Source organism: Laccaria bicolor, genomic scaffold (assembly GCF_000143565.1).
Source record: "Laccaria bicolor S238N-H82 LACBIscaffold_1 genomic scaffold, whole genome shotgun sequence".
Lineage (NCBI taxonomy): Eukaryota > Fungi > Basidiomycota > Agaricomycetes > Agaricales > Hydnangiaceae > Laccaria > Laccaria bicolor.
The window spans coordinates 3,255,027-3,277,510 of NW_001889872.1; the positions used below are offsets into that span (position 1 = coordinate 3,255,027).

The window sequence follows — 22,484 nt, forward strand, 5'->3', positions numbered from 1 at the left end:
TACCCCCCTTCATCCATGCCAGCCACCCTAGAGGTGTATATAAACTCGCCACTCCCCACATCCTTTTCTTCACTGGTCCTCCACCCAGTTGCCTGTCCTTTCCTCCTTTTCCTCTCCTCCGCCCTCAATGCGCTCTTCGCTCATCCTCCTCTGCCTTCTCGGCTCCGCTCTTTCCGCGCCACAGTCATTCACTCACGTCGTTCACGAACGTAGAACCGCGGAGCCAATGGACTGGGTCTCGTCTCGCCGGTTGGAGCGCGACTTCATGGTGCCGATGCGGATCGGGCTCACGCAGAACAATTTGCACAGCCTAGGAGACATGCTCATGGCTGTCTCTCAGCCCGACTCGCCCGACTACGGCAATCACTGGACGGCGACTGACCTCGTGAAGACGTTCGCTCCTAGTACCGAGACTATCGATGAGGTTAGTAAGTGGTTGGTGGAATCCGGCATCGCTCGCGACCGTCTTCACTTGTCCCTCGACCAAGGATGGATTCAGGTCAACGCGACCGCAGTGGAGGTTGAGGAGTTGTTGAAGACCGAGTATTACGTGTTTACCCACCCTTCCGGACAAGAGCAAATCAGTATGATTTTGCCCCGCTCACTTTCGTCTTGACCCTGAACTATTTGCCCTACAGGTTGCTCCGATTACTCTGTTCCGGATCACGTCCAGTCCCACATCGACCTTATCATACCTACCGTACACTTTTCTAGCCGCCCAACTACAATGGCCCATCGCAAGCGGTATGGTGGAGTCGGCTCCCCTGACGTGAAAAACGGCCCTTTCAGATCAGACCAAGCCATCACCCTTGAAAAGTCGGATTTACAAAATTGTGACAAATACATCACCCTCGACTGTCTGCGTGTTCTCTACGGCATCAAATACAAACCCCGTGCGACAAGAAGGAACTCTTTTGGCATAGGTAAGTACAGTTTTGATCTCGACATTCCGCTCATTTTGACGTTATCGATAACAGTGGAGTTCACTCCTCAGTCCTACATTCCGAGTGACCTGGATTTGTTTTTCAAGTTGAGCGTCTCTCCTTCTTTTTCGCCTCGTGTCCTAAACCGGAAAATTTAGAAACTTTGTGCCCAACCTGGTTGGATCTAGGCCTAAACTGGAATCGATAGACGGTGGTGAGTCTTTTTTGTTCTCAAAAATCTCGATTGGAAGTCGTAGTCTAACTATTCTTGTAGGAATGCTGCAGTTCAACATGACCGGCTTCGATTACAATGGTGAAAGTAATCTTGACCTCGAATACGCAATGGGACTGGTAAATCCGCAAAAAGTCACGCTGCTGCAGACGGGCGATGAGATCGTAGGTTAGTGTCTTTTCAAACTTCCTCTTTTCGCTTTCTGATTGTACAATCAGGTGCATCGTTCAATACCTGGCTTGATGCCGTCGATGGAACATATTGCACTCACAAAGGAGGAGATGATCCCAACTTCGTGAGGCCTCCTTTCATTCACCCCTCATTGTAAACCTTTTATCAATACGCCATTAGGATCCCGTATACCCGCATGGTCCCCCTGGATACACGGGTACGTACTACTATACCAACCTTTGTTAATCCTTTGCCAACTTCGTACGAATAGGTCCCAAGGCATGCGGGATCATCAAACCGCCTCACGTCATCTCTATCTCTTACGGCTATAACGAAGTAGATCTCACCCGCAAATACGCTCAGAGGCAGTGCAACGAATACGGCAAGGTATTTTCCAAGCCCATAATAACGGGGATGTTCTCGTTGACAACATCAATGCTTCAGTTGGGATTAATGGGATCGTCGGTCTTCTACAGCAGCGGTGACAACGGTGTCGCAGGAAACGGCAACCAATGTGTTAACCCCTCAACAGGTGAGCGATTCGCAGCGTAACCTACTTCAATACTTCCATTGACGTTAATCCATAGGTCAACTGGATCCCAAAGGCACCGTATTCACACCATCGTTTCCCGCACGTTCTTTCTTCCTCCGCTCATTTTTTTCTGCTGATGAGTAAAAATTAGGGAGGATGCCCTTGGGTTACATCTGTCGGAGCGACCCAAATCAATCCCGGATCCTCTGTTTATGCCCCCGAAAGCGCATGCGAGCAGGTTATCTTCTCCGGCGGCGGGTTCTCCAACTACTTTTCGTAAATTCAATTTATCTACTTCAGTGACCCAGCGCTGATTCACCTCCTTCAGGATACCAGATTATCAATGCGAACAGGTCGATCACTACTTGAAGAAACACACTTCTCAATATACAAGCGCGCAATTCAACAATTCCGGTAGCGCTCGCGCTTTCCCAGATGTCGCAGCTAATGGGTGGGTTGTATCTTTTTTCCACACCTTCCGGCTGACTTCAACCCATGCTTATCCTTCTCACTAACCACAGTGCCAATTATGTTGTTGGTAGGCCCGTCGTTTCCAAGTCATATTCACAAATTCACTGACTGTCTGAAGCGATCAACGGTGAATTCTACCTCGTCTATGGAACATCAGCGTCGTCTCCCGTTTTCGCTTCGATGATCTCAATGATCAACGACGCCCGCATCCACATGGGCAGAAAGCCTGTAGGATTCATCAACCCAATGGCAAGCCTTTTCGATATCTCAGGAGTCAAGATGCTCTTGATGACGGCCCTTCCGCCTCTTAGATTTACAGTCACAAGTTCAAGTCCGCGTTTAACGATATCACCACAGGAAATAACCCTGGATGTGGCACGTCTATCTCCACCAAAGTCTCCCGTTTTTGTTAACGAGTGTCTCTATAGGTACTCAAGGTTTCAGTGCAACAAAAGGATGGGATCCAGTGACCGGTACGTGGCCCGTTGATTATCATTAGGGATGTCGATGAGCATTAACCTCGCTGTGTGTCTCAGGCCTTGGAACCCCAAGATTCCAACAGCTTCTCGAGATGTTCAAACGCCTTCCGTAGATCACGGTATTTTTTGATGATAGATACGCCACACGTTCTGCTACATATCTTATATAATCTTTTTTTCTTCCTACCACCATCACCGTCATCGTTGGACAGTCACTTCCAAGCTTGGAACCACGGAAAGCACTTCAAGAAGAAAACCCATACCCTTTAACTCGGTTGCAATAAGTCCAAATCTTACCATAACTGTCAGCCCAAAACCGCCACGCATAGCGACCACTCAGATGAATTCACCATATGCATCCAATCTCCACACCAATTATACCCCTACTGAATCAGAAATTCTCCAAATCAAGGAGTTTTTAACCGAACCCCTTAAACGTTTATCTAGCCTTGACGCTGAGATCGAAAGGGTGCAATCGATTCTCGACGATCTACATCACGAGCGTCGTGCTCTGAGTGATGAGATCGAGGCCCATCGAGCGCTGATCTCTCCTATTCGCCAACTCCCGCTCGACGTGCTCGGGGAGATCTTCGTTCGTTGTCTCCCTGAAGGTTGCAATGCCGTCATGAGCTCTCAGGAAGCTCCACTTCTCCTGGGGCGCATCTGTAGGGCGTGGAGGTCCATCGCACTATCGACCCCGCGGCTTTGGGAGATCTCCATTCATTACAACAAGCCGGGCCAAAATTAGTATTCTGACATCGAAAGTAGTCAGTGAGTTCAAGTCTACCATCTTATTTTTACATTCACAGCTTGTCATATCACTGCCGACAATCAATCATTCCTTTCTTCGCGCCGATTACCGATTTTATGCAATACAAAAATACACGTACTTGGGCAATACTTGGGCGCCAAAGAGAGAAGATTGTGTTCGCTAAACGAAATTTTGCTGACTGCGCTACGGTAGGATATATTTTGTTCCTCCTTGGAAGTTCGGAGATACCTCGGGCACGGGAACGATGGGTTCTAAACTCAGACCCAGGCAACCTCAGGCGACACAAGAGATGAAAATTCGCTTCGCTTACCACACACATTTGTGCCGCTGGTGAACTTCGCGAAGTCTTCAAATTTTGAACTTTGAGAAAAAAAGAGTCCCATAGTCGTTCTGAATCTCTGTCTCGGGAGTCGAACCCTCCTCTCGCCCTCTTTTGATATATATTCACTGAAGGGGGCGTGGCTTGCCGGTGTACCAATAGAGATATATCTGATCGAGTCCATAGTAGCATTTCATGAAGAAGTTGAGGTACCCACAGGAAGGCGGAATTTCCTGCAGGTTAGAAAGGCAGAATCCGCAATTTTCAGAGCTTACAAAAGAGCGATCTGTTCGTCTAGAATCTCTTGAGGATTCGAACCCCACTTCTCATGCCCCCGCGTTCCGCTCAAACAGAGGACTTTCTACGATGCGCCGTAAGTATTTTCCGGTGTACTGATTAGAGATATCGTAGAACCTCCCTAATATCCTTAATTGTGTTTGACAGGGGTGAAGCCTGTTGCGGATGAACGTTGACACTGCACTTGGAGAACGCATATGACTAACGACAAGCTGTGCCGCATGAATGACGAAGGACATAAATCCGTTACCCTTGCGGTTGCTAGAAGCTTGATCAGTGAACGCTAGTGAGCTGAATGTGCAAAAAGTTGTCTTACCTCTCTAGGTAATCTGTGCGTCAAGAAGTTCAAGAATTGAAATGAGTAAATGGCCAGAGGCAATGCAGGGGTATACCCACAACACCTTCAACAGAGGAACGGTTCGTTATGCACCAAGTTCGTTGTCATGGTCGTCGTGATTGTCACCTATAAAATGGATAAATCAAAGCTAGACATGAGGGTGTATGCAGTCACGTACTTACCTCCCCTATGTTGCACCCGCACTCCCCTTCTCCAGCGCCGCCAACTTCGCACCGCTCTCCTTCGCCCCCAACGACGCCTTCCCACCATACATCAGCACCACTGTAGTCTTCCGCCTTCACCCAGCGCAGCTATACCCCGACGGTGGCTCATGCGGCTTCTGGGCATTATCTTGAGTCGATGGACGGATGATTAGACACGTTGCGTCTACTTCTTTGCTGTAGGTGTCGGACGTGCTTGACTTGTTCCTGGGCTGATGTGCTGAACAGTAACCGACGGTGGAGATGAGCCTGAGGGTGGTGGAGGGCGGCAACGCAGATGGATGAGAGCATTATGGGCGTTTTCTTGCGTGTTGGCGTTGGTGGTTGCGAGGCACTTTGCGTATGGGATGGGCAAAGTCACAAAACGAGTCTTTTATGTCCGGATGCTGCGCAGCCTGCGCATTGGACTCTTGGAGAGTTCCTGTATCGCATTTATCGGGAAAAAGACGAACACGGAACATTCCACGTACTCACATAGCTTTCCTTGAGCAATATCAATGATCAATCTTGGCCTGCGTGTGGACAGCGGGGTTTTTGAAATGCTGGAGAAATGGAGAGTTTAATACAAGTCTAACATGATGAAATCACTGGCACAGCGTATGGGGGCCGGGGGGTAGAAAGTGGTCGGAGGATGGGATGGGATGGTGGGATGGATGGACGTTACCTGTTATTGTTCCGTGTACTACGCATCCATTTTTCAGCTCGATTGTCACCGTCTCATTGCTCGAAACTTCGACTTCATCGAGAGTATGTAAAACGCATTTTTCGTCGTGAGGGTGGAAGAGTGTGACATGTGATGCGTGACGCATGACGGACTTGTACCGTTTTCAAACCGAACTACTTACCTTCATTTTTGTCTGCGCTGTTTTGAACGTCCTATATGCTGCTGGTTATGTAGTATGCGAGGACGTGCTACAATGAAGCGACTGGTGTCGTGCAGTCGTAAGTAAAAGGAGCCCGTAAAACGCAATTAAGTAACTCCGCTATTTTCTCATCTGCAGGACTGAATTTTTGAAGCATCAGCTCTCCGGAATGGGTAGGGCCTCCCCCCATCTCATACCACCTCGAGATCACCATTCTCCTTGCAAAATGAAATGCGAGGCTCTTCCAAACTAACTAAATCCCCGCGTTTCGGCGCAATAACAGTCAGTAACCTCTATTCACCAAACCTCACATCTACTAAGCTTACCTACCTTTGTTCCGCAAACAAAACTCAGGAATCCCAATCAGAATAATCGTTCCCTCATTGAAATCTCCCACCAACGGAGAGAACGAAGGATACGTCGACCCTCCCGCAACCGGACTCAAAGTCTCAAACCCTCCGCCTTCCCCAACTTCCGCTCAGATGTAATCTGAGAGCGGCGCCTGTGCCAGTGCCTTTACAAGCACCCTTGAGACGTGGTCGGAAAAATTGGTGAGACACTTTGGGTTGACAAATACTGGGACAGCTGAGACGGCGCCTGCTCCTATGTGGGAGGAGGCACAAGTCATTCAAACAGGACGAGGAAGGAGAAGAGGAAAGAGTTCGATATACCCATGTCGTTCTTTTCTACGACGAACCAGAAACGGACGGGAGGGAAAGCAGATGTTGTTTTTCTCTGCGACGAACCAGAAATGGATGGATGGGAAAGCCGGCTATGCCCATGTCGTTCTTCTCTGCGACGAACCAGAAACGGACGGGCGTTGGTGCTATCAAGCGGAAGGTTAAGATGGCTACGCGTCTTGTTGTGCTTAGGGGCGCGAAAGTGGAGGATGGGAAGTTTAGGGGGATGCCGTACTCCAAGGAAATTTTTGATAAGGGGGAGGTGAGGAAGATGGATGGGAAGGGGCGAACAAGGGGCGAATTCAAATTTTTGGTGTGTTTTTCTTTTCAAAGCGAATGACTGGCATTCATGTTTTTGCGCTCATAGGTTGTTCTTCCCGACAACTGAAGTATATCGTATGCCACATCCCGACCTTGTCAACTGTATACGCGCGTTGTGTACGCGAAGCATTTGCCAGGGGCGCTGTTTGGCTGGCACGTGTACCAATTGGTACCGATTCTTTCAATTTGTAACTTGAACCAAACTTGAACCAGACTACGCCTTCACCACTACTAAGCCTTCAATCAAGATAACAAAGCACCATCTTATTGCCCCATCCACTGAAACTCAGTTGCAATGAGTCGAAACAACACGCCAACTGTCAGCCCAAACCAGCCATACATAGCGACTACCCAAATAGATTCACCGTACGCATCCAATCTCCACACCAATTATACCCCTACGGAATCAGAAATTCTCGAAATCAAGCAGCTTTTGACCGAACCTCTCAAGCGTTTATCTAGCCTTGACGCTGAGATCGAAAGGGTGCAATCGATTCTCGACGAGCTACATCGCGAGCATCGTGCTCTGAGTGATGAGATCGAGGCTCATCGAGCACTGATCTCGCCTATTCGCCAACTCCCGCTCGACGTGCTCGAGGAGATCTTCGTCCATTGTCTCCCTAAAGGTCGCAACGCCGTCATGAGCGCTCAGGAAGCTCCGATTCTGCTGGGTCGCATCTGTAGCGCGTGGAGATCCATCGCACTATCAACCCCGCGGCTTTGGTCGAGCCTTCACATACCGACACCTACGCAGATAACCGAAACTGGGCAAGACCCTGCTCAACTAGATCCCACATTTATTGCCAAGGTGGAGAGGCGCTGCGAAGCGGCACGGGAATGGATCAGTCGTTCAGGAGAGAGCCCCATCTCCATCTCTGTCTGCACTCCAAGGCATTCCTACCCTTATGATTTGCAACCCTCGAACATGAACACTTTCGAAATTGCGATAACGCAGATACTCGCTTCCAGCCACCGATGGAAAAACGTAGATTTTAGGGCAACCGAAGACTCATTTACTCGTCTCCAACAGCTCACAGAGGATGATGTACCACTGCTAGAATCCCTGGTCATCGCCAGCGGGCCTCTGACACATGCATGGGATCCACTCGCATCAGATTTTGGTGGGCGCTGGACGGAATGCTCAGGTCTTCTGTCAGCTAGGAAGTTGTGGAAGCTTTCCTTATCGTATCTTAGAGAGGACCTCCTCTCATTGCCAGTGCGTTGGTCGCAGTTAACCCACCTAAATTTGGACCTCGATATCTTCGGAGGGACTTCGAGGGGTCTCAGATATAGCGATGTTATCAAAGTGTTGACAAGATGCCCACTGCTTGTGAGCTGTGGCTTGCGTTTGGGAGGCACGTCATTTGACGTCGTTCTACAACCCGATCACGAAGTGCCCCTAGCTGAATACATCCTTTCCCTTCCCCTTCTCGAGAACCTTCATCTCAATCTCAGCGGTAGGCGGGATGAGTGTCATTTGAAGCATCTTGATCTTCCGAGACTCTGTCATCTCGAAATTAAATTTCCAAAAACATCTAATATTAGTCGGCCCTCGTGGGTAGATTTCCTCTCGCGTAATGGTGGATCTGTGAAGCACTTGTCCATAGATATCCATTCATTGACTCGGGATGAACTTTTTGGTTTCCTCGAATCAGTCCCACTTCTCATCCACCTCCATATCAGCGACCACTCCAGTTCTTTGTCTGTCGTCGATGATGAAGTCATTGATCGCCTCACTCCTTCTGGCGAAAATTCTGATTGTCTGTGCCCAATGCTTGAAGAATTTGAATGCAATGGGAACCATTGCGCGAGCTTTTCCGAAGCGCAGTTGTTGTCTTTGGTTCAAAAGCGGAGTGAATCTGAAAAGGTTGGAGTGCTGAAACGAGTAGACGCCACTTTCGATCGCCGCGAGCCAAAGAACTTCGATGAATTCCTTGATTCGCTTACTGGGACTGGGCTGAAAGTTTCTCGGCGGAACTGGACTGGTGCCGTCATTCACCCCGAATCAAACAACACCAAGCTATCTACTGTTGTACATATCAAATATGCAGCAGACTCGTGGCCATTACGATTGGATTCTTTTTCTCCTTGGGATGGTCAGGATCTGGACAGGACTCCAGGTTCCACGGATCTTGATTCTGACTATTAGTTTTATTTACCCAAGATGACATGTACACTAACCCTGAGAAAAGAATGTCCGATCACTTTTTAAATGAAAAATGGGTTTTATCTTCAAACTCTTTAATCCTTTGAACAATATTTCATAGGCAGAGTGGACCTTTATGTTTACTCTGCACATCCTGCAAAAAAGATTGAACTAAGCAGCTGTCGTTGTGACACACATGGTGGGTGTAGGCCAGTCGATGCCGTGACCGTGGGATATAAACGCGTCGCGTCAAGCAACTTGCTGTCGATCTCGACTTCAACCAAAAACCGCACTCCCAAAACACATTGGGTATGGTCATATACCTCCTATGGCTCCAATTACAACCCCCACCAAACGTGCAAAGATTTGTACAATGTGGGCGGCGGGATACACCCACAACGAAATTCGCGACGCTTTGACTGGTCGCCACGATCTTTCTGACTGCCAAATCCTCCGGATCGTCAAGAGATACGCAGAAAAGGGGAATTACTACGATGTTGGACACTCAACTGGTCGTCCTCGGAAGCTCACGCCCCGTGATTTACGTGTAGCCTGCCGACACCTGTCAAATCAGACTGCCCACGATGCTTCTGAGCTGCAGCGCGAGTACTTCCCGGATGTTTGTGTGGATACAATGAAGCATGCACTTAGAGGAGAAGGTCTTGAACCTCATATTCGACGCACAGTTCCATTCATCTCTCACAAGAACCTACACGTCCGAAAGAACTGGGCTGAGGAACGACTGGAATGGACCATGGCTAATTGGATGACTGTAAACTTCTCAGACAAGTCCATATTCCACTTGTTTGGGTCAGATGGTATAGAGTGGTGCTGGAGGAGACCAGGAGAGCACTTGGATCCACAGTTCACGAAGAAGAAGGTCAAGCACGGTGGTGGGAAGGTTACGGTGTGGGGAATGATCACGGCACAAGGTGTTGGGCGGATCGTACGGATTGAAGGGAACCTCAACAAAGAGTTATATCGTGAAATCCTTGAGGACGATGTCCTAGGTACCTACCGTGAGCTTTCTATGGAGCCACGTCAATTCTACTTCCAGCAAGACAACGATCCAAAGCATACAGCGAAGATCGTACAGGCTTGGTTTCAAAAAAACAACATAGATCTCCTTCCATGGCCACCAAACAGTCCCGACATCAGTATCATCGAGAACCTTTGGGACCACCTCGAACGTCGAATACGAGCACGTAAGCCACTGCCGCGGTCGGAAGAAGATTTGTGGGTGGCTCTTCAGGAGGAGTGGTTCCGGATTGATGTCAGCTTTATCACGAAGTTATACCAATCTTTACCCCAACGAGTTCTTGCAGTTTACCAGGCTAATGGGGGGAACATGATGTACTAGATAGTTAGATACACAAGTTCAAATTTCTCTCGTTCTCCAGGTTTAATCTGGCATTTCGGTTTTTTCTGGTTTCCTATTTTGGGCCTTGCCACATTGATTGCTTCGCATAATTCGTATTTGCATTTCTGTATCGCAAAACTTTGGAGACATGTTATATACCACTTAACCTTTCTTATACTCTTGAGATCCAATTAATGTGTTGTGTGGTTTTCACGTTATAGGCCAGACTTCATCAAAAAAACGATTGGACATTCTTTTCTCAGGGTTAGTGTATCTGTGAGCCAATAGGTCAAAACTGAATTATAGAACGAAATGGAACTTCGCTTGTCTGGGAGTCGAACCCAATCGGACCCGAATGCTATGGGAAATATTTTCCTTGTCTGAGCGCGGTCTCTTGCGACATTCAGTACAACACGCAGTCGGGCCAAAAGTTAAGAAGTGTGTGTTAGGGATTCCGATATCACGACTCGGATCTATTGTCCCCTGAGAAAACCATATGTGAGTAATACACACACGTTGCCAATTAGCGAAGCTAGGGACAAGCTAGGGACTGATAAAAAGAAGGATTTTTTTTCTCTGACCTGAGCGCTAGGAGCCTTTGTCTGGGAGTCGAACCCAGCTCTCGCCCCATACACAAATATGAACCAACAGACTGCCAGTGCACACTGCAGGCACGTACTGTAGCTGTGTGTAGGGTACCAACGGCTTCGGCAGTGTTACATCAGGAAAACTACAAATTACTTATGGGGCTTAGGTAGCTTGAAATGACTTGAGAACTGACTTGAGTCACTTCGGCACTTCAATGTATAGCCACATTTTCGTTTGAAAATATAAGTGATTCAAGTTGAATTCAAGCCAAACATCAAGTCAGCCAAGTTCATAAGTTGTAAGTGCAAGAACACGTCAATCTGCTTGAATTAGTATAGTCGGATATTGCACAATTCACACAATCAAGGAAGTCATGCACAGCTCATTTGTATTTACCATACATAATTGTGTTCCACCCCCACCTAATAAAGATATGTAAGTGTATGAATAAGATTGTGTGACATGCCAATGCATGATGTCTTTGCGCCCTCAGGGCCTTAAATTTGGGACTTGTTGTAGCGTATGACGTCATACACGCCCAGCAAGTTACCGAAACGCTTCAATTACGAAGTTTGGTTTTATTTATCCGTGCAATATTTCTTCGCAGCAGTCATATTGATGCGCCAGCCGACCTCAAGCGCACGCCCCTCCCTTCGTGATACTACTCAGAGTTTGAACATTTCACCCCCGGCCCCTTCCAAACAAGGCAGATCGTCCAAAAAGCTGACATCGTGAGCCACGACAAAGGCGATCCATGTGGCTGAGAAACAAGCTGAGGTCTTCCTAAGTCCACAGCGCAAGCGTGCGGCTCGGAAGAGTGCTCTGAAGGCTTCCTTGAAGATAACCTCGTGAGTGTACTACACTATAGTGCCTGTTCATTATCTGATCCTCTCTTGTTGTCCAGTGACTTTTGCGCAAACAGCATCCTCGACTCTCAAATTGATTCCCAACAGTGGTACGACCTCATACAGGATGGGGTATCCCAAGCTATCCCATCCAACCCAGCCATTGAAGTTGAAGCTGAAGAAACCATCAAAACTGATGAAACCGATGATGTGTGCACCAACTGTGCCTACCTACGCGCTGAGCTCGAGCGCTCGCATGCGGCTCATCAGGAGACATGCAACGATCTACGCAATGAGCTTGAGAGCTCGCATGCAGCTCATCAGGCTGAGCTCGAGCGCTCGCATGCAGCTCATCAGGAGTCACGCAACGATGGCATCAAGCTTGCTCGAGACTATGACAGCCTGGTGGTGGAGGCGAAGTTCTTAAGGGAGTCTATGATTTTTGCTGGGGCCAAGATGACAGAGATGGCAGGGGGTATGTCTGGGACACTTAGCACACTCCTTCAGGTTAATACAGATTTCTAGTAACTAGCAGCTCAAATTCATCTTGCTTCCCATTCCATTTATGAGATGATCTTTCGATGTAACTAACCACAGTTATATTAAAATGCAATTTCATGAGAATGATGGTCTGCGAATTTACTAACATAGTATGCAGCGTAGTAATCTAAAGAGTTCGAAAAATTGATATGACGAGGAACAAACTCCTCTCCGTAAACAGGAATGAGATGAGCCCCACGGACGATGCTGTCAACATGAATGACCCCCATACTTTGTGTTCCATCTTCCTCCCAGTCACGCTCAACTATCCACATCCCTGTCTGCTTGCATGGTTCCTCGCCCACAAGTGAAAACCACTGGATGAGTGCGCATGGATAAAGAACGTGGTTGAACTTGAAGGAGAAGAACAGAACGGCGCGAGCCGCGTGAAGCCCGAGCATCCCTTTGACGTTGGGATCGTTTGTTGCGAAAAGGCAGTCGTGACGTGGCCCTTCACCTCGCCAGGAGGGTGTGGCTTGTATCTGTTCACGATGCATACCACCGACACCAGCTGGATCACTAGGTGCGAAGAATTCGGCCACAGCAGAGTGGAAGACCTTGATGCGGCCGTTGAACGTGGGAAGTAGGTTGAGTGGTTGTTCTGAGCCAGGAATGGGAGCATCGGGATGGAGTTGGTCGTAAAGGAAGGTTTGGATAAGATGTTTGAAAGTTGGTGATTGCGGAAGGCCGAGATGTTGCAATAGTTCATGAGCCTGACTGGGATAGCCATGGGCTAACACAGATAGATTATTCAGTAAGAAATACTAATGGAATGAAAAGAGCATACCCGGGGTGCGAGCAAGAAATACCTCTGCCATTACTCGCAGTCCAGCAACCATGTCATCCTCGTCACCATCTTCATCTTCGATAGCCTCCAACACCACGCCGAGTGCTGGAAGCGGGCCTGATAGCATCCCGCGAGCGATGAAGTCGACCTTGGAAGCAGCAAGTTTGTCAAGACGCTGATTGGTGAGGAGCATCTGTCTGAGCGCCTTGTAATGACTGGAGCACCGCCATGGTTCTTTGACGGCCTTGATGTGTTTGGATTCTGTGATCGACGAGCAGAGACCATTTGGAGATCCGAAGAGCTGAATAACTGTCTTGTAGTGAACGAGCGAGTGCTGGCGTGGCAGCGACAAGCCTTCTGGACGAACCCCTACCTTCTCAAAGATCTGGCGATGTTCATGGAATCGCGCTAGAGCTTCGTCGATGTCGTGCAGGGTGGCCTCTGTATGAACGGATCGGCGGATGAGATAACAAAAGTCCAGGAAGGCAGCGAGAGCCTGCACCATTTGTGGTGGAACATGCCCAACAATGGCTGGCAGGTAAACCTATGCACGAAAAGCTGTGTTAAACATGGGGTCACCTGAGACAAGATGAAACATACCTTCATCAGGGCTTTTGAATCATCGCCCGTCCATTGCTTGAAGCCATGCCCTTCAGGAAAACGTCGAAGGCCAGGAAATGAAGGAACGGCTGCAATCCTGCAAGAAATGTTAACAAGTATCAAATGTATTAAGAAAATTAACATACCGACGATCAATATCGGCCATTATTGCCGCCGCTCCTGACTTTCCATGGACGATGACCAGATATTCGCTGACCCATGTAACGAGGTGGTCTTTGAATGTTCCTTTGATGACCTGATGAAGGAGGTCCGATGTGAGGAGTTCGTGGATGTCGGCTCTGGGAAAGTCGGCAGTGAATGGCTAGCAGTAAACATTGGTTAAAGGTGGTTCGAAGTGAGGGTGTGTCGAGTACGCACCGTAACATCTCCGATATAGCCATAATCGGACCAAAGCGTCTTCGGGTTTAGGAGATCACACAAGGCGTCTCGATGTGCATTGGATCGCAGCCCCGCCTTTCCATCGAGATCGTGTGGTAAAGCAGTACATCTAAGTTGAAGACTTATCAGTTCGAAGTTGGTGCAATAAGTCATATTGTGAAACCCGCAGTTGCAAACCAACCCTGTGGGTGCCTTCGTGATGCAGATGAATCGTAAGGGGCGGTGGGAAGCCATAATCGGTAGGACAGATACACTTTCGAGGACTTAGAGGAAATTATCCTGCACAGCATGAGAACATAACACGTTTTTCATTGACGGACTGTACAGTAGTGGAGCCTGAAAAAAAAAAGAAGAGAGTAAAGGGAGGACCACTCGAATTTAAGTCACGGTCAAAGAAATAAACAAAGTCCACTCAGCGCTCAATGGTTCGGACCAAAAGGAAGGGTGCGCCGGCACCTATTGCAGTGAGTTCTGATTGGCAAACCTTGATCTTGACATTGATGATGTTCAGGCAGGTGATGCGCCCACGCCTGTCGTTCCACCAAAAAAAAAGATGGCTAAGGGTTGGGTTGAGGTAGAGGTGAATAAAATTAATTTACTTACCTTGCGAAACTGATTTATTGCTAGCCATTCGACGAATCAGTCATAGATCCTCGGCTACGCAATTCAGGGCATGAAGATCTTCCCCGTACTCGGCCAGGGAATGCAAACAAGCAGCCAGGAATGGTTGACGTCACTCCAAGTAGACCTTGGAAAAGTTCTGCTGAAGTTGGCAAAGAAAAGTCAGATCGTGCTGAACAATCTAAAAAGGATGACGAGGAGCTTCGGAATAAGCGAAAGGCTGTTGCAGGGCTCGAAGATGCGATGGTTATCGAAGAAGTTGCTAGGCAGGCAAGCGCCGCAAAACCAGTGTGTGGGCCTGTTATTGCCAAGGTACCGCGCCCAGTTGCTCACACTCAGGATGACAAAGACGGTGCGAGTACTTCCAGAGGCACTTTAACTACAGCTCACTCACGTTGGCAGCGCCAGGTTCGGAATAGTGTTTGAAAGTCCGGTTCGGTCCGGTCTTTTGATGCCCAGGGGCGTTAACCGTAACCGTAACCGGTCTGCCTTTTCCCCAGAAGTCAAAAGACCAGACCGGACCGCAAAAAGACCGCAGACCGTGGTTTTTTGCGGTCTATAGACCGGTTTCGGTCTGCATCGGTTTTAACTGGTTTATGACCGGTCTTTAGGCCAATATTTTAAAATTATGAATCGGTAAATTTATTAACATCTCTAATAGCTTCAAAACGAGCCCAAGAACGTTAAATTCCATTAGGAATTGGTGCTGCTATAAAATAAGTCTGGTACATTTATTATTCCCAAAAGTAATTTACATTTTAATTCGTATCTCTCTCGTTTTTTTACCAAATCGTACGTTCTTGGGTGCGTTTTAAAGGGTATTTAAGGGGCTACAAAAGACCGGTCCAAACCGGTCTTGACCGGTTCACGTTAACCGGTTTTTTTGCGGTCTTTACATTTCAAAAATAAAAGACCGTAACCGCAGGTCCGGTCTTTTGCGGTCTTGGTCCGGTCTGGTTACGGTCTTTTTCCAGTCACGAGACCGGACTTCCAAACACTAGTTCGGAAGATGGTGTCGGTTCTGATGAAGACATTGAAATTAATGACGATTTGCGAGAGGTTTGTCGCTATTTATTCTAAGTTGATGACACTTACTTGTTTCGTCGACATGGAGGGCCCAATCTTCACTGTGGTACGTCTTTATCTTCTGTTTGCAGACATCATGTATTGATGAACTAATTGAATGAGTATTATCTAGGCAATCCAGCATTGGTACAAGTGGCGTTCCAACATTGCCCGTGCCGTTCTTTTTTCCATCAACGCGCATATGGAGAACTTTTCGGAGGATGTCGATGCCCGTGCCGCCCACGCCAAATGGATGAAAGGGGATACTGACACAATCCCATTTACCTGGAAACATCACCCAATGTCTGCCGAAGAGCCACAGGTGAGTCGTTTATTACCCAGTTCATGCATATGTGACTAATTTGTGACGTGGCAAACAAGGTATTTAAGGGCCTCTTTATGTCGTACTTCGTGCTGGTGGGACTCGCCACGCACTTCAACATGACTTCAAGTGTCTGTGCAGAGTTGGAGGTGGATAGCGAGCCATGTGGTGCATTAGTGATTGCAACGGTTGGGGTACGTCACGTCACCTCTTCCCTTCCCCTCTACGTGATCTCATTTTCGTGCAGGCTGAGCACGCGTTCAAGTTCTGGGGAACGGGGGTTTCTACTGCCGGCGTCCTGGATCGTAAGGAAGAGGCAAAGTTCTCGGAAGACAACTGGGGCGTCAGCACCGTGGAGTACATCAAGTCTATCAACAAATTGACACCAAGACAATGGAAGAAGATCAAAGATGCCGCAATCGAGCTCATGGAGAAACCGAAGCTATCTGTTTCGCTCACTCAAGGTGCCAATGCTTCTCCCCTCAATGCGCGAGGATCTTTGTTTGAAGAGGACAGCGAGGGTGAAGAGTGAGATGAGGGGTTTTCTACGTGTTCCTTGAGCCAGTACATTGTAGATAGACATTTGTATTATTCAATATACTCTTTTACCCCCTACTTTTAACCATCCTGTGTGCAATTCGGAACAGTTTGAGACTACCACTTGGTCACTTGGTCACTTTTGAGATCAACCCGCAAGATGGCTTACCACTTGAGTCATCACTTGAGCTAACTTACCTAAGACCAAGTCACTTTGTACACATATGTTAGTCACATTGTGCCTTACCTAATGGAGTAGCCGGATGTGACAAAACACCATACTACATGGGCCCAGCCGGACGGCCCGAATCTTATGATGTGCCTTTAGTGATGGTGCGGCCGTGATCCTTACAGGGACTCACTAAGTAGCATGCGCTGGCTGTCCTTTTAACCGACGGCGTAGTGTCTCACCGGCGGAGATGTCCTGATGCCCGGCGGGGAGAGTTGCGGTGTACCCTGTCCTCTGGCGGCACAAGTTGCGGCGTACCATGTAAACATAGATGGTGATCATACATAGTGATAGGGCTGCAGTCATCAGTTAAATGTCATGAATGTGAGCCATTACAACTGAAAAATATACTGAATGATTAATCACAATGAGAGTCCTACTGCAAGGTGATGAGATACTGTAATTTCTTTTGAAACACAAGCAGTCTTCATTAACTATTGTCCATATCATGTCCCCCCAGATATACAGCTGAATATAACACACCAGCAGAACACCTTCCAATAAAAACACATTGCCTTTTCATAAGAGACACTTTTTGAATAGCTGTGTTGGAGGTCTAGAGCAATATATATATATATAATAAAGCTCTGTTGCAGCAGTGCAGTTTTTTCAAAGAGGCACCGCAAGACCAATGTATTTTTTTCACCGCCGGCACAATGTATTATTTTTTAAATTGGCACTGCCAGAGAAATGTATTTTTTTTAGGTGGCACTGCCAGCACAATGTATTACTTTTTAAAATGGCACTGCCAGAGCAATGTATTCTTTTTAAAATGGCACCGCTGGCACAATGTATTATTTTTTAAAATGGCACCGCCAGCACAATGTATTACTTTTTAAAATGGCACCGCCGGAGCAATGCATTTTTTTAAAAATGGCACCGCTGGCACAATGTATTATTTTTTAAAATGGCACCGCCGGGGCAATGTATTACTTTTCGAAATGGCACCGCCGGAGCAATGTATTTTTTTTTTTTCAAAAATGACACCGCCGGGGCAATTGTTTTTTTTATTAAAATGGCACCGAGGCAATGTATTCCTCTTTAAAACACCACCACTGGAGCAATATGCTCTGCCTTTGAAATTGCTCTGGCAGAGTAGTACTTGCATATTTTTTAGAAATACAAAAATCATGTTTAGGGCAAAGAACACTAGAATTAAACAGACAGTTGATACATATGATTACTAGTAAATGGGTGGTACTGCTGAGGTACTCTTGTTTACTTCTGCATATGTTTTCTATGGGGGGACTGAGGGGTGGATTGCAGAGGGTAGATTGCAGATGGTAAGATTGCAGCTGCGGAGGGTAGATTGCAGCTGTGGATGGTATATTGCAGGAGGTAGATTGCGGAGGGTAGGTTGCAGCTGCAGAGGGTATATTGCGGGGGGTATATTGCGGTATATTGTGGCTGTGGAGGGTATATTGCAGGAGGCATATTGCGGGAGGTATATTGTGGGAGGTATATTGCGGGAGGTATATTGCGGGAGGTATATTGCAGGAGGTATATTGTGGGAGGTATATTGCAGAGGATATATTGCGGCTGTGGATGGTATATTGCAGGAGGTATATTGTGGGAGGTATATTGTGGGAGGTATATTGCGGGAGGTATATTGCGGGAGGTATATTGCAGGAGGTATATTGCAGGAGGTATATTGCAGAGGATATATTGCGGCTGCGGATGGTATATTGCGGGAGGTATATTGCGGGAGGTATATTGTGGGAGGTATATTGTGGGAGGTATATTGCAGGAGGTATATTGTGGGAGGTACATTGCAGAGGGTATATTGCAGCTGCAGAGGGTATATTGCAGGGGGTATATTGCAGAGGGTAGATTGTGGCTGCGGAGGGTATATTGCGGGAGGTAAATTGCGGAGGGTATATTGCAGCTGCAGTGGATAGACTACAGAGGGGAGACTCATCTGGATCCTTCAAAGGGGTTTGGAAGAAAGTATATAAACCTCTGTACATGCTCACAAGTGTGTTTTGAAGAGTCACTTATGTGAAATACCTTTTCACAGATTGTTTCAGCTGCACAGAATGTAAAAATGACTGTCAACCCACATAAAAACTACCTCTGGAAAGCTGGAGAAAGCAGGATTTGAACAAGCTAGACCCAACAGTAGGTTACCTAGGAAAAGAAAAAGTCTTGATGGTGTTCATTGTAAATTTTAACTTTTCACAAGCTGTTTCAGCTCTGCAGAACATAATAATGGCTGTTACCTCATGTAAAAGCCACCTCTGTAAAGCTGGAGAAGTCAGGATTCGAACAAGCTAGGCCCGACGATAAGTTGTTTGGGGAAAAGAAAAGCCTTGATGGTTTCTATCATAAAAAGTACCATTTCACAGGTTGTTTCAGCCCCGCAACATGTAATAATGACTTTTGACTCATGTAAAAACCACCATTGAAAAGCTTGAAAGGGGACAATTCTAACGAGCTAGGCCCGACGATAAGTTGTTCGGGAAAAAAAAAAGTCTTGATGATTTTTGTTGTAATGCCACAATGCAGTCAAGGTTTGATAGAGATTATCAACATAAAACCCTCTTTTCTGTGTTTGTCAACAAAAACAAAACATCTCTTGAAGATTTTAACATGGTAATTACCATGGCATTGAGGTCTATCACCTGGCTGGTTTTCAGGTTACATGGATTGAAATTGGGTGAGTGCGTCGTTGTTTGTCGGGATGCAGGGTCTGTTTGCATGTGGTGGAGGGCCCATGCACCAAGCGCATCACCTCAATTTGGAAATGTCTCAGGCACAAACTGAAACTTTGATGGTCCCTGCCTGGCAACAAGCAAAATAGCCAGACCATCCTTGTTGCCGCAACACCCTTTTCTGGTCCTGCATAATGCATACTTGGTTATCTCTGGCTATCAGAGCCAGAGCTCATATTGAGAGAAAGTGTGCACAGCTAAAGTTTGAAGAACCATTAGATTGGTGGTGTTTTTGGGGCAATGTGTAGTGCTTTGCTTGGCAGGGTGTTCTATGTGGTGGGTAGTCCAACGGAGTATCATAAAGAAATGACACCGCCGGCAGAGCAATATTTGCAGAGAGATTGTGTACTCAAATATGTTTTCGGTGTAAACATGTCAAAAATATTTTAACAGGCTATTATAAATTTTCAATATAAAAGCGGAGGCGATTTGCGGTGGCTGGCCCGGTGGCGTATCATAAAAAAAATGACACCACCGGCAAAGCAATATTTGTGGTGGCATGGTGTACTTAAATATGTTTTTGGTATAAACATGTCAGAATATTCTAACAGGCTATTATAAATTTTCAATATAAAAGCGGAGGCGATTTGTGGTGGCTGGCCCGGCGGTGTATCATAAAAAATGACACTGCCGGCGAAGCAATATTTGCGGTGGCATGGTGTACTTAAATATGTTTTTAGTATAAACATGTCAAAAATATTCTAACAGGCTATTATAAATTTTCAATATAAAAGCGGAGGCGATTTGCGGTGGCTGGCCCGGCGGCGTATCATAAAAAATGACACCACAGGCGGGGCAATATTTGTAGAGGTATTGTGTACTTGAATATGGTTTTAGTATAAACATGTCAAAAGTATTCTAACACGCTATTATAAATTTTCAATATAAAAGCGGAGGCGATTTGCGGTGGCTGGCCCGGCGGCGTATCATTAAAAAAAAATGACACCGCTGGCGAAGCAATATTTGCAGTGGCATGGTGTACTTAAATATGTTTTTGGTATAAACATGTCAGAATATTCTAACAGGCTATTATAAATTTTCAATATAAAAGCGGAGGCGATTTGCGGTGGCTGGCCCGGCGGCGTATCATTAAAAATGACACCGCCGGCGAAGCAATATTTGCAGTGGCATGGTGTACTTAAATATGTTTTTGGTATAAACATGTCAGAATATTCTAACAGGCTATTATAAATTTTCAATATAAAAGCGGAGGCGATTTGCGGTGGCTGGCCCGGCGGCGTATCATAAAAATGACACCGCCGGCGAAGCAATATTTGCGGTGGCATGGTGTACTTAAATATGTTTTTGGTATAAACATGTCAGAATATTCTAACAGGCTATTATAAATTTTCAATATAAAAGCGGAGGCGATTTGCGGTGGCTGGCCCGGCGGCGTATCATAAAAATGACACCGCCGGCGAAGCAATATTTGCGGTGGCATGGTGTACTTAAATATGTTTTTGGTATAAACATGTCAGAATATTCTAACAGGCTATTATAAATTTTCAATATAAAAGCGGAGGCGATTTGCAGTGGCTGGCCTGGCGGCGTATCATAAAAAATGACACCACCAGCGGGGCAATATTTGTAGAGGTATCGTGTACTTGAATATGGTTTTAGTATAAACATGTCAAAAGTATTCTAACACACTATTATAAATTTTCAATATAAATGCGGAGGCGATTTGCGGTGGCTGGCCCAGCAGCATATCATAAGAAATGACACCGCCGGTGGGGCAATATTTGTGGAGGTATTGTGTACTTAGATATGTTTTCAGTGTAAATGTGTCAAACTTCATTATAATTTTTTTTCTATGTTTGCGGAGTCAATGTGCAGTGGTTGGTCCGGCGGTGTACCATAAAAAAATTATATAACCAGTGGAGCAATATTTGCGGAGGAATCGCCTTGCTGGTGTACTCAAATACTTTTGCAGATTAAATGTGTGAAGCTTCTTCCAACAGATCATTCCAATATGTGTCATTTTTGTGGAGGCAATGTGTGGTGCTTAGTCCAGTGGAGTGTTTCAGAAGCAATGTGCAGTGCTTAGTCTGGCAGAGTGATTCCACTCAAATTGTAGCAAACAGCATACATAGGTTGATAATATTATGCATGATTGATATAAGCCAGACTTGTAATTCTAAGTATTCAACTGGATGATGGCCGCCGGTGTGTCACCAACACCCCGGCGGAGGGCAGCCCTGCACTGGGTTATGACATTCAAGGTACACCCAGCCGCTCCAGTGGTATGGGACATTGTTGCTGACGGCCCACACATAGTTACTGGTGGATTGTTCAGGGTCTGGCCGCCCCTTTGACAATGGGGTCCGGTAATCAAACCGGCTGTCCGGCTAGCCCCTTACCATTTGATGGATTGTCAGGGCAGGGTGGCCCATTACTAATGAGCCAAGGTGACTAACTTAACTGCTTTGTAAGGCAGGGACCTACATAGCCAAGTGACTGTCACTCGGCCACTTGAGTTCACTTTCGCCACTTCTGCACTTGTCAAAGTTACCTAAGTGGCCTAAGCCGATGTGTAGTTTTCCTGATGTACATCCTGAATTGATGTACCTTTAGCAACCACTGGGCTCATGTTACACGTTACAAGCCCAAAATAAGCAACCGTTCGTCCTGGATACGTGGCGTACGCCTGAGCACTCTGCGAGTGCTCAGGCTGAACGACCATGGCGTTACCAACCAAGCCTCTCTTACATGTTACATCGAGGAAATAGCCAACACAACGGGGCCTGCGTTACGCGTTACGGTTGGTACCATACACACAGCTACAGTACTAACAAACTTGCTAACAAAGGCATATTCATATGTAAGTCCAGCCCATTCTTGACGAAAATGTAAAGTGGACGTTGGGGTGTTGAAGTACGGGAGAGCATCCGAACGGAATAACGAATCCTCCTAACAGAATCATGGCAGGGCGATGGGTCTGATGAAGCTCAGAGACTGCACAATTTTTTCAAAACAACTCACTATGATTTCCTACCCCCTTGTCCAGGAGTCGAACCTAGCTCTCGCCCCATAGAAGGAATATTTCTTCTACATATGCAGGCGCGTATTCACCACTGTACTAACAAAGGCATATTCATCAATCAGTTGACAACTTG

General features: G+C 46.7%; 8 protein-coding genes across 8 annotated transcripts; 7 read left to right on the plus strand and 1 right to left on the minus strand.

Annotated features, from left to right (window-relative positions):
* Positions 1-127: 127 nt before the first annotated feature.
* On the plus strand, positions 128-2,921 carry LACBIDRAFT_301946 (uncharacterized protein; the record flags this gene model as incomplete). The annotated part of the gene is made up of 16 exons (XM_001873674.1): positions 128-584; positions 639-923; positions 978-1,029; positions 1,082-1,137; positions 1,198-1,323; positions 1,374-1,450; positions 1,507-1,543; positions 1,598-1,858; positions 1,914-1,957; positions 2,010-2,134; positions 2,187-2,309; positions 2,380-2,396; positions 2,448-2,578; positions 2,641-2,704; positions 2,758-2,802; positions 2,866-2,921. 16 exons carry the CDS (start codon positions 128-130, stop codon positions 2,919-2,921), a joined length of 1,956 nt encoding a protein of 651 aa, XP_001873709.1.
* A 227-nt stretch (positions 2,922-3,148) lies between these two features.
* On the plus strand, positions 3,149-3,556 carry LACBIDRAFT_301947 (uncharacterized protein; the record flags this gene model as incomplete). Its single annotated transcript, XM_001873675.1, has 1 exon — positions 3,149-3,556. The coding sequence occupies one exon, from the start codon at positions 3,149-3,151 to the stop codon at positions 3,554-3,556; it is 408 nt and encodes a 135-aa protein (XP_001873710.1).
* A 2,835-nt stretch (positions 3,557-6,391) lies between these two features.
* LACBIDRAFT_301949 (uncharacterized protein) lies at positions 6,392-6,685 on the plus strand (the record flags this gene model as incomplete). The annotated part of the gene is made up of 2 exons (XM_001873676.1): positions 6,392-6,610; positions 6,665-6,685. 2 exons carry the CDS (start codon positions 6,392-6,394, stop codon positions 6,683-6,685), a joined length of 240 nt encoding a protein of 79 aa, XP_001873711.1.
* A 228-nt stretch (positions 6,686-6,913) lies between these two features.
* LACBIDRAFT_321380 (uncharacterized protein) lies at positions 6,914-8,767 on the plus strand (the record flags this gene model as incomplete). Its single annotated transcript, XM_001873677.1, has 1 exon — positions 6,914-8,767. The coding sequence occupies one exon, from the start codon at positions 6,914-6,916 to the stop codon at positions 8,765-8,767; it is 1,854 nt and encodes a 617-aa protein (XP_001873712.1).
* Positions 8,768-11,590: 2,823 nt separating this feature from the next.
* On the minus strand, positions 11,591-14,036 carry LACBIDRAFT_321382 (uncharacterized protein; the record flags this gene model as incomplete). The annotated part of the gene is made up of 6 exons (XM_001874326.1): positions 11,591-11,788; positions 12,205-12,830; positions 12,885-13,428; positions 13,485-13,581; positions 13,631-13,806; positions 13,863-14,036. 6 exons carry the CDS (start codon positions 14,034-14,036, stop codon positions 11,591-11,593), a joined length of 1,815 nt encoding a protein of 604 aa, XP_001874361.1.
* Positions 14,037-14,305: 269 nt separating this feature from the next.
* On the plus strand, positions 14,306-15,201 carry LACBIDRAFT_321383 (uncharacterized protein; the record flags this gene model as incomplete). The annotated part of the gene is made up of 4 exons (XM_001873678.1): positions 14,306-14,347; positions 14,395-14,463; positions 14,511-14,912; positions 15,166-15,201. 4 exons carry the CDS (start codon positions 14,306-14,308, stop codon positions 15,199-15,201), a joined length of 549 nt encoding a protein of 182 aa, XP_001873713.1.
* Positions 15,202-15,612: 411 nt separating this feature from the next.
* Positions 15,613-16,423, plus strand: LACBIDRAFT_321384 (uncharacterized protein; the record flags this gene model as incomplete). The annotated part of the gene is made up of 4 exons (XM_001873679.1): positions 15,613-15,636; positions 15,703-15,891; positions 15,951-16,085; positions 16,139-16,423. The coding sequence occupies 4 exons, from the start codon at positions 15,613-15,615 to the stop codon at positions 16,421-16,423; spliced, it is 633 nt and encodes a 210-aa protein (XP_001873714.1).
* A 5,262-nt stretch (positions 16,424-21,685) lies between these two features.
* On the plus strand, positions 21,686-22,402 carry LACBIDRAFT_321385 (uncharacterized protein; the record flags this gene model as incomplete). Its single annotated transcript, XM_001873680.1, has 3 exons — positions 21,686-21,741; positions 21,943-22,189; positions 22,286-22,402. The coding sequence occupies 3 exons, from the start codon at positions 21,686-21,688 to the stop codon at positions 22,400-22,402; spliced, it is 420 nt and encodes a 139-aa protein (XP_001873715.1).
* Between the last annotated feature and the right edge of the window lie 82 nt (positions 22,403-22,484).